The sequence below is a fragment of the mitochondrial genome of Spinacia oleracea (genome assembly GCF_020520425.1).
Source record: "Spinacia oleracea mitochondrion, complete genome".
Lineage (NCBI taxonomy): Eukaryota > Viridiplantae > Streptophyta > Magnoliopsida > Caryophyllales > Amaranthaceae > Spinacia > Spinacia oleracea.
In genome coordinates, this window is record NC_035618.1 from 147,501 (window position 1) to 157,500 (window position 10,000).

A 10,000-nucleotide genomic window follows, 5' to 3' on the forward strand; every position below is an offset into this window, starting at 1 on the left:
AGAGAAAAGCGATTATTCATCGCGCACACCCCATTTTTCATGGAGATTCTTCTTTGTAAAGAGAAACGAAAGATCTCCAAATGGCATCCGTGATACGACGATATGGACCGCTACGGTGTGTGCCATAGTTTTCCATAACGTAGAGATAGTCTTGATATTTAGACTTAGATAAAGGGGTCCCCCGAGGATATAATAGAAGGCCTCTGATCTGATGGCGTTTGTTAAATAGGGATTCCGGGGAATACCGATCAGACAGAATAGCCCGTTCCATCTTTTTTTAATAAGTCATTTATGAAGTCGCTAAAGCGAAGTTTTTGGAAAGACAATAGACTCGTTTCTGGGGGTAGGGGCTTCCCTATTCAATTGATCGCCAGACGATCACTCAGTTCTTGTTGTCTATGATCGTCCGGCATCAGAGGATCATAATGAAAAGGGTGGTGGGGAGCGGGGGCGGGTTCCGGCGGTTGGTTGACACTACCCCCCGGAAGAGTCCGGCCCAAAGATTTGCTCTAGGACTCTCGCCAACCCGGCTGGGCCGGAAGCTCCCGATGGAGCCATCATGTGAAAGCTCATTACAAAGAAGGAATGAAGGCCCGCTCCAAGGAGGCACAAGCCCAATCCTTCCAAGCCAAAGAGTCTGGAGAGGACGCGGGATAAGAGAGAGATTCCCGCTTTGGAAAGTTTGATAGAAATCAAAAACCCCATAAAAGAAAAAAAGAAAGCGCAAGAACCCAAAGAAGAATCTATTATTATATAGATTCTGTCTTTTGCTCAACGACTGAAAAAGAATCACTAGCAAACTAACCAAAGCAACTAGCAGACTGATCACTAAATAGATACAAATAGGCGCAAATTCTGACATCACCACAGACCAATTTCTTTTCTCGCTCCTTGCAGGCAGAGCGGCATACCGAAAAAAAGAAAAGAAAGGCGATTAGAGAACATTACCCTAACATATAGGCTGGCACATAGAATTTAAGTCCTCTAATGTTTCCCCTATATAACACACATACTTTAACTTGAGATATTCTCATATTAGGGGGGCGCTCTTCGAACTCTAAGCGCTAGTTTTTCCTAGTTTTCGTGGAGCTAGAAAAGAGGACCCTAGCTACTCTCTCTTAAGTAATTTATAGTTATGGTTTTGACTGTAACTCACGCTAAGCCTTGGTAGTTAATAAACCCTCCTATCGCTCGCCTTACACTATCTCCAGTCGAGAAAAAGGAGTCCGCGAGCCAGTGAACAAGGTGAACATTACTGTCTTCTCCAGGCAGCAAACTATCTGTTGAAACCTCCAAAGCTTTCTGACGCATTGTGAAAGCGCTTTTGAGCTTCATATGGACACTCACAAGCCTAGGTTTTCTAACGATTTGGATATATCCAAATGGACGAAATGAGAAATGGATCTTCAATCTACCTGTGGACTGGTATACCTTAGTTTATGGAATGACGTCATCTAAGGCTATTCATCCAGTAGGAAGGAGCTTTTGGATTTCCTTCTTTAGCTTTAGGCTGGGGTTTTTCGCCGATACCGGCTTTCTTGCTTGAACCTAAAACCGTGCTATACCTGCGCCTTAGCTTTAGGGCTCCCAGAGAAGGTTCGATGGTAATCGAGGTTACTTCTAAGTTATATTTCTATTTAAACTGAATGAAAAGTTTCCGCTATCGATTCAAGCCCTTAGCTCTTAACTCATCCACCCAACAGGAAGGCCCCTTACCTACTGTCCCTGGATGGGAAAGGGAGACTATCTTATTTACCTTCTTTCTAGATTTGAATTCTATTTTTTCTTCTTTTATGACTCTTTCTCCCGATGTCGATGTGCCGGCCTCGCCAGTTTCGATCGTGAACCCAAACTCCAGTCTGATTGAGTTTTTTATATTTAAGAAAAAAGAATTCTTCATCTCGGGTGACCATCCTCGTGTGAAACCCTTGATCTTATTTACATATTATGGGCTTCTAATTTCCTTATAATCATAAAGCCATAGGGTATGAAGTCGCTAAAGCGAAGCTTTTGGTAGTTGACTCCCTAAAGCTCGATGAGCTTTTGGTACTACGTCGCTTATTAGAAGCTTTTGTTCACTCGCTACTTGGTATGAAGTCGCTTATTAGAAGCTTTCGGTTTGTGTGCTTTTTTTTTCATTGCCGGGAGAGAGCTTCTGCGCGCTTCCTGGGGTAACTGGATTAGACTCTCCCTATGTACCGTCCTTTGGGTACATAGGTCGAGCTGATCACCTCTGTTCTTTAGCTATTTTATGGGATAGGCACTCCATGATTTGGACTCCTTTGTTACTCAATGGGGGTCTTCAAAAAAAACTTAGTTGGATCATGGGCCATTACCTTCATTATTGATTGACCTTTTCAGAGCAGCAGGCATTAAGCATATTAAAGAGTCCCTTCCCGGGGTAGTTATCTCATCGAATTTGTGTAAACCTCTTATCTTTCAGAACCTGGCCTTTTTCTGCCCCCGACTGTCTCCTAATAGGACTTCGACACCCTGCCAAAAAAAAGTAAGGTCAAAGTCATGTATCCGCTCTCAGATTCGCATGAGCGACTGCTCTCGTCCTGACCGAGATCTATTCTCATCTTGTTTCAAATCTCCCCTCTTACCCTCCACTTTCATGTCCATCAGAGAGAGCTCGCGCATCTTTTCGTTCATCAGGCTAGCGTCTGTCCCGATGATAGAAGTGGAAGGTGATCCATAATCAACGCAGCTTGTTTCAAAGACATCTCTCTCCATTTCGTTAGTGATTATGCCCCAGCGAGTTTGATTGGTCATATATGTCGGATCTTCTTTATTGTGCTTGTCGTGCTGGGACTGCTCTTCCTTAACAACCTCTCTTCCCGCGTTACACTCCTCCGGCTACTTGTACTGATAAGGCTGGGACTAATTGAACTCAGGCTGATTTCTCCTCTTCTGACTGCCCTTCTTCAGGCACAACCATACCTTCTTTTCGGTGGGCAATTCAATTCGATTGATCTTCGGATCCCGCTCGATTGTATTGTAGTCATCGCCGGACCGGAACTCTTCCTCCTAAATCCTTTTTCAATGTACTTTTAAGTTATCCCAAAAACATTATCCAATCCGAACTCACTCTTGCTTTCTCTATCTTAGGTGGGTCAGTCTCGTTCTCTCTTGTCGGTAAGTCTATTTTCCGTGGGGCATGATATTCCAATATTTCGAAATTGCTCCACTTCCTGAGAAAGAAGTCGTCTTGGTATTGGATCCGCTCTTCTGTTAGCATGAACATGAATTAGATTCTATTTGTCTTCTTTATTCTTAAGAGAACCTCCTACCCGAACCATTCTTAAGACCGACAAGCCTTCTCGAATGAGTTCTACTATAGAAGCTTTCAGCGTAGACCCGGGGACAAATCTTTCACTCACTGAGAAGTGAAACCCTGTGACTAGATCGTCCTGAAGACGGGTGCGACGGGAAGAAGTGGCATTTGGAAGTGTTGCTGACTTAACATTTAGGTTTCGACATAACAAAGCTTGCACTGTTTTTTCGCACTTAGGCGCACAGCGTGCCATTGGTAATGATTCTACTACGGTTCCACAAATTTTCAAGCTGACCCTAAGTAATCGTTGTTGTTCATTGGATTCCGGAGGAACTACTTCGTTAGGATTGGGGAATTGCTGCGATTCTTCCTGAATAGCCTGGATTCTCTCGTCGAGAGTCACTTTGAAAGTCTTACCTAAACTCTTCCGACTGAATATGATAAAGCCTATAAAACAACGAGCTACTATCATTTCTTCATTATAGATTGAGATATTCTTCGAACTTGATGCACAAATAGATAGAATAGCAGCAAATAGCATCTTTCTAGCCTGCATCTTCGTGGAACTCTTTCTCATTACGAAAGCTTATCTTTATCTTTCAGCAACTGAACGGGAAGTTTGTTAGGAAAGTTCGAATCGGATGCGCTCGCCCAGCGAGAAAGGCCCTGATCCTGCCAACCAAGGCAAAAGAAAGAAGAGAACGTATGTAGTCGCTTATTAGAAGCTTTTGTTTACACGCTAAAGCTATGCTTTTGGAAAGAACTTCGTATTTTGTTTCTAGGAGTCATGTTTAACCTTGAATGCTATTAATAGATTCTACAGCAATAGTCCCACGGACTCGGAAAGTAATAACGAAAATGGCTAACCCAATAGCAGATTCCGCAGCTGCCACCGTTGGAACCAATAAAGCAAATGATTGACCCATCATATCATCCGAAGAAACAGAAAATACCAAAAAGTTCGAATTTACAGCTAATAACATTGATTCAATTGACATTGACATAATAAGAATATTTCGTCTATTAAGGAGAATTCCCCGAATACCTGAAATAAAGATGATCATAGAAAATGTAAAATATTTGATAGAATCCGTTTTTGGAACGTAGAATGTAAGAGAAATTCAAATGTTATAACTCCACTACGTATAAAAAGAAAGTCTCATGGTACGTTGTCCCCCCCAAGTAATCGGGCTAAACGTTCCCTCGGCAAGAGAGGTAGATTCGCCGATTGAGACAGCTCCCTCATTTTATGCTCTAAGTCCAAGAGCTTTTCCGCCGATGCGGAATCTCCCCCGAGTTTTTTCCATGCATTTTCGTACAAATGGGGGGGGACACTTCTACTTATCCCAGAAGAAAGAAAAATCCCCAACTCACACCGGAGGTTGGCCCGGACATTTGCGAGGTCACCGACGGCTCTCTCTCATTACTTAGGGAATTGAGGGAGGGGATTGGTGCGTCGGAGGGAAGGGGGGCTAAGTCCCCAGGCACGGGGGAAAGCCTTCCCAGGGGGAGTGGTTTCCATTAGACGGGCCTGCGTCATTCCCCCGTGGCGCCTGGTTGACGCTCGCTTCCGAACTGGATGCGCCCGAAGCCCCCAGCAGGTAACACCATATTGGGTGAGACCTCCGCAGTGAGAAGAGCTTTCACCGCAAAAACAATGGCCAAGGCCAGACCACTGGAGCATCCAATCATACATAAAAATGAAGATAGGGCTCGACCCCCTAGAGGTAAAAACATTTTGAAGAATAGAGCATGAAAAACTCGAACCTAGTCTCATAGAAATAGAACACAGCGAGCAAGAACAAAACTATGGAAATTCGGACCAAATAATTAGACATTCTGACCCAAAAGCATAGCTTTAGCTATTACATTCCCTCGTTTCCAATAGCAAAACTACCTCAATTTTCGGAGAATGCGGTGTTGTATTATTGTAAGTTCTCTCTTCCGAACATTTCCTGAAAGTAGACGGCAAGTTTTATACCTTAATGCGGGCATTATGTTGAATCAGTCAGTCTTTTTCGCCACATCGGGGCTATGGGAATTGAACCCAATTTTTCCACGACCACGCCCCCCATTTCTTTCTCGCCCACCCCCAATCTCGAATAAGAAAGAAAAGTCCAAGCAACTACATCTCCTTCGGACCCTGAAGTGAACGGCCGCCTCGAAAAAAAAATCTTTCTCCGTACCATATACTAAGCTCTTCAAACCTTTCTTTTCTACGCTACGATCTTTCTTCTTAGGAAAGAAGGAAGAAGACCATTTATCTTATAATACGTTACCGGTGTACTTACTTCAACACAAGAAGCGTGGGCCTCTTCGATAGAAGCACTTTCCAAAAGCATAGCTTTAGCTATTACAAATCCGAAAGCTTCGCTTAAGCTCAAAAGCTCGAAGAAGGTTGTTTACATGCTTAAACTTCGCTCCGATCGCTTAAGCGACTACGTTCCTTTGTCTTGGTCCCAATTCAAATCCGCTATAGCATTTCAAATAATTATTGAGTTCGCGGAACACAAACTTCATCTTCAAGTTCAGATAGCAGGACAGTGAACAAGAGGTCAGAATTCGATTCTCTTTCGCTATCAAGAGTGGAAAGAAACCCTCAACAGAAAGTGTCTTCTGATCGCTTTGGAGTTTAGGTAAATAGACATAAGATCGCCCTAAGGTAAGATTCTGATACTGAACACCAACCCAATCGGTGGCGGTGGTGTCATGAATGAAGACAAAGCAATCGACCAAGGAAGAAGATCAGGTCTCAATACGATTTGTTACGACACAACGTAGACCTCTATTATATAGGGATAGATGTAAGGTGTCCGGCCAGAGTGAGCTTAGGGGACTTCCATCCAGGTCTTAACCTCAAGGAAGGGCGGCATGCCCTAGAAGAAGCTCATAGACTTGTTAACAATTCTTTCTTCCTAACTAAGCCGAAACTTAGGTAAAGCGAAGAGCGATGAATAATAGCCTACTAGGAGAAATGATTGGCTAGATCATTCGAGTCAATGCGGTGACTCACCTTCCCGCTTCCAGAAGAAGGTCCGGCATCCTTTTGTCATCCGATAGCTAGACCGAATCAAGATGGGGTGAACATAATCACCAAGTTAAGTTCACGACCTTTGTAACCTCACCTCGGAATGGATGCAGTTCCAAAGTAAGGTCGGCAGGGGCTTAACTTCCAAGACTTGGCTAAGGCCTTCAATCCGGGTAAGGGCATGTTTCAAGCACAGTTTCAAGCTCATAGGTCAATACACTCTTTGGTGCCTTTCTCTTCCTAGTCCAAATGCCATACGACCATAGGTCCTCTTGCCCTTGGGAGTGCCTTTGATGTAACTTGGGACCTTCGGTCCTCTATCCATCCATACCTGGGTCAATCTAGCTCTTAAGTCCGTTGAAAGGGTCACGGAAAGGAAAATCTGAACTTGAACAAGATCCAACGGTGTCCTTATAGAAGGAATCGAAGATTCTCCCTCTATCCGATGGGACTTTGAACAGCGAGGGATGTGAAGAAGGTGTTAAGCGTCCTTCGGACCTTTTGCTGTTGCAAGTGCAAGCCGGTAGGTTTATAACTATCACAGTGTTAAGACTTGGTAAGATCTGAACTTCCCCCGGTCCATGGGAAGCACAGTAATGGGGAGGTTAAATAAGGCACTCCCCGGAGACCCCCGGGGTTAACTCTAAGGTTTTTCTATCTAACTTTGAGGATTCCCCCAGGACAGTTAAAGGCAAAGAGAAAGAGACTAGTCTTTTCCCGGGGATTCTTCCCTTTTGCCAGCCCCTTGGGACCAAGCAAAGAGAAAAAACCGTCTTTTACTTGGATCTCTCCCTCTTTCAAGGTCCTTTGGGACAGCTAAAGGCAGAGAGAAAACCTTACTAGTTCTTTCCTTGGAGGAAACCCAGTCCTGTTCCACCTCCGGTCAGTCCCTGGCCCGAGCAACTAGGAGTTTGATCTTGTTGTCAAACCAAGCACTTTGCCTTGGAGTTACACCTTTGAAACTTTTCAAAGAGAAAACCCCACTGGCAATTGGCATAGCGACTAATCCCTATTCCTTCTTATTTGCCTCGGCCCCTCACTCAGCTTCAGACTTTTGAAAAGGATAGAACCTATTCCAAAAGCATAGCTTTAGCTATTATATCTCCTGTTCTTCTTCTATTGATTCTGGGTAAACCTTTATCTCACCAGGTATGAAGTCGCTAAAGCGAAGCTTTTGGTTACACGCTTATGCGAAGCTTAAGGACCAAGAAAACTATAGCGCGTTAGCGCAACGGCTTTCGCGGTAGCTCTGCCCTTGCTTGTTTTAAAGCTAAAGCTCTTCGAGCTTTAGCGAGTCAACTACCTCATTGAATAAGCTCAACACACAAGGACTATGATCAAAACTGCCTTCAGGATAGAAATGGCAAAGAGCACCAGGCAACAGAGAGTTCCAAGTGGCATTACTCACCATTCTATCAATTTGACAACATACCCTTCCATCCCCAAGCTTCTTATTGTTCCAAGTATAGAATGCTCCTGTGTAAGGGAGGTCCACCAACCCACACTGTCTTAGGCAGAGCCTAAAAGGTTCCACCTCCAGCAAAGTGACAGGAGAACCAATTCTGTCATCAAGATTAAGAACATTATGAAAGTCACCCCCAACAATCCAAGCATTATTCTCAATACTCTCACTAATTCTCTTCAGTGCATCCCATAAATCCACCCTAAGAGCAGGGTCATTATGGGCATAGATAATTGTATAAGCAAATGACACCCCAGTTGCTTTATGAACAACAGCAACATGAATGAGTTGATCCCCAATAACCAAAGGTGTGACATAGAACACCTCAGACAACCAAATAACCCATATCCGTCCACCAGGATGTTTCCTATAATTAGCAACAATACTCCATTCAGCACCAATACCAGGGAAAGCCTTCTGAAAGTTGACAGGCTTCACCCTAGTTTCTAGGAGCCCAAACAAACCAATGCTGTAATGGTTTCAAATTGAATATCTTGTTGTTTATCCAGTTAGGCCCCTAACATTCCAGAATCCCACTCTATCCATGAGGGGGGGGGGTGTAAACCCCTCCTCATGTGTTGTACTGTCATGCCCTGTAGTCTCAGTGGTAGAACCACCATTCACATCATTCCTCATAAAATCTCCAGTATTTCCATTTCCACTAACAGAACTAGGCTGCACCTGTGGAGCTTGAGTGACCCTGGGAACCCAAGCCTTTTTCTGTGGCTGTGCAGGCCTTCTCCTCTCCTGCCTCTCTTGAATAGCTTTTTGTACCTCCAATTTCTTCTTCCTACATTCCTCAGCATTATGCCCTACCCCTCTACAATCACCACAAATAATGGGCCTCCATTCATACTCAACTGGTTGCACCATTCTCATCCCCAACTCATTCACAAATTCAACTTCATTAGGAAGGGAGCCCTCCACTGCAACCTCAACCATGACCCTAGCATAATCAAGGATATCTTTCTGAGCAGTAGCTCTATCAGTCTTGATAGGCTTACCAAGAATCCCTGCTATTTTCATCAAAGCAGACCTCCCCCAATATTTCAGGTCTAGACCAGGGAGTCTTATCCATATAGGAACATCTGTCACTTTTTCTTTCATCACATCTAAGCCGGGTGACCAAGGTTTCATGATAACCGGCTTACTGTCAAACAACACAGGCCCTGCCTCAATTTGTTTCTACCATCTAAGTTTCTGAATTTCACCATGAACACTCCACTTTTCAGCAGACTCACCTTCTCAATTCCAAACTTTCCCCATGTTCTTCTAGCAAATGCATTCACAATATGAAATGGAGGCTTGATTCTATAGATATAACACAATGGCAGACTCCCAATACTAAATCTCAGACTTAACATCATCAACATCAATGGTAACAACATTCGAAACGTTCTGGACAACACAAGGGGTACCTGGGTAGCAGACAAGTCAAGACCATCCTCTTGAATGCTCGGGAACAAAGCAGCCCTCCAGTTTGAGCTACTGGCCATCGGGACGTACGTCGCCGGCGTTTGAGTTTTGAATCGGCTGCACTGGGGTGTTTGTCGGCAGTGGCACTGTGCTCGTCGTTCCCAGTTGCGCAGAGGCCTGAATATTCTGCCCTTTCCTTCCCGCAGCAGGTACCGGCACCGGGGCCACATTTGCCGGCGAGTCACCATCATCGTCCGATGATACCCCCTCCTCACTAGTCTCCACCGTCTTCTTCTTAGGTTGTTGCTTGGGATTTTTCTTAGCTTGTTGATTATTAGAGCTTGAGTTCTGATTCTGCTTACCTTTTCTACCCTTCGCCATGGCTTCAATCGATGATTGAAGGAGTAAGGTGATTTTTCAGCTTTCTCTCTCTAACGGCTCACACTCTAAGTTATGAAGTTGAATGAAGTTTAGAGAAGCCGTTCCTTCGCTGCTTGCTTTGTGCGCTAAGAGCTTTCTTTCCTTGCCAAAGTTAGGATAGGAACATAAAAGGACATTGTTCAGAGTGAAACTGAACCAAACGCCCTCTCTCTGTAGGACTCGCTATCTATGCCACAAGGCTACTTCAAGGCAAGCTGGATCTCCTAGTTCGGGTATGAATTCTCATTCGAGAAGTCCCTCTTAGGTATAGACAAGATATGGTACCACAAAGCTAGGGGACTACAATTGAGTATGCCTAATTCTTTCTGTGAAAAGCTTCAAAGTTGTCTGGGTTCAATTGAAAATTGCCCTAAGATTGAAGGTTTGACCCCGAAGA

At 44.2% G+C, this 10,000-nt stretch overlaps 2 protein-coding genes across 2 annotated transcripts; both read right to left on the bottom strand.

Annotated features, from left to right (window-relative positions):
- Positions 1-3,257: 3,257 nt before the first annotated feature.
- Positions 3,258-3,854, bottom strand: atp4. Its single transcript has one exon. The coding sequence runs from the start codon at positions 3,852-3,854 to the stop codon at positions 3,258-3,260; it is 597 nt and encodes a 198-aa protein (YP_009414553.1).
- A 214-nt stretch (positions 3,855-4,068) lies between these two features.
- nad4L (NADH dehydrogenase subunit 4L) lies at positions 4,069-4,341 on the bottom strand. The gene has a single exon. The coding sequence runs from the start codon at positions 4,339-4,341 to the stop codon at positions 4,069-4,071; it is 273 nt and encodes a 90-aa protein (YP_009414554.1).
- Positions 4,342-10,000: the final 5,659 nt, after the last annotated feature.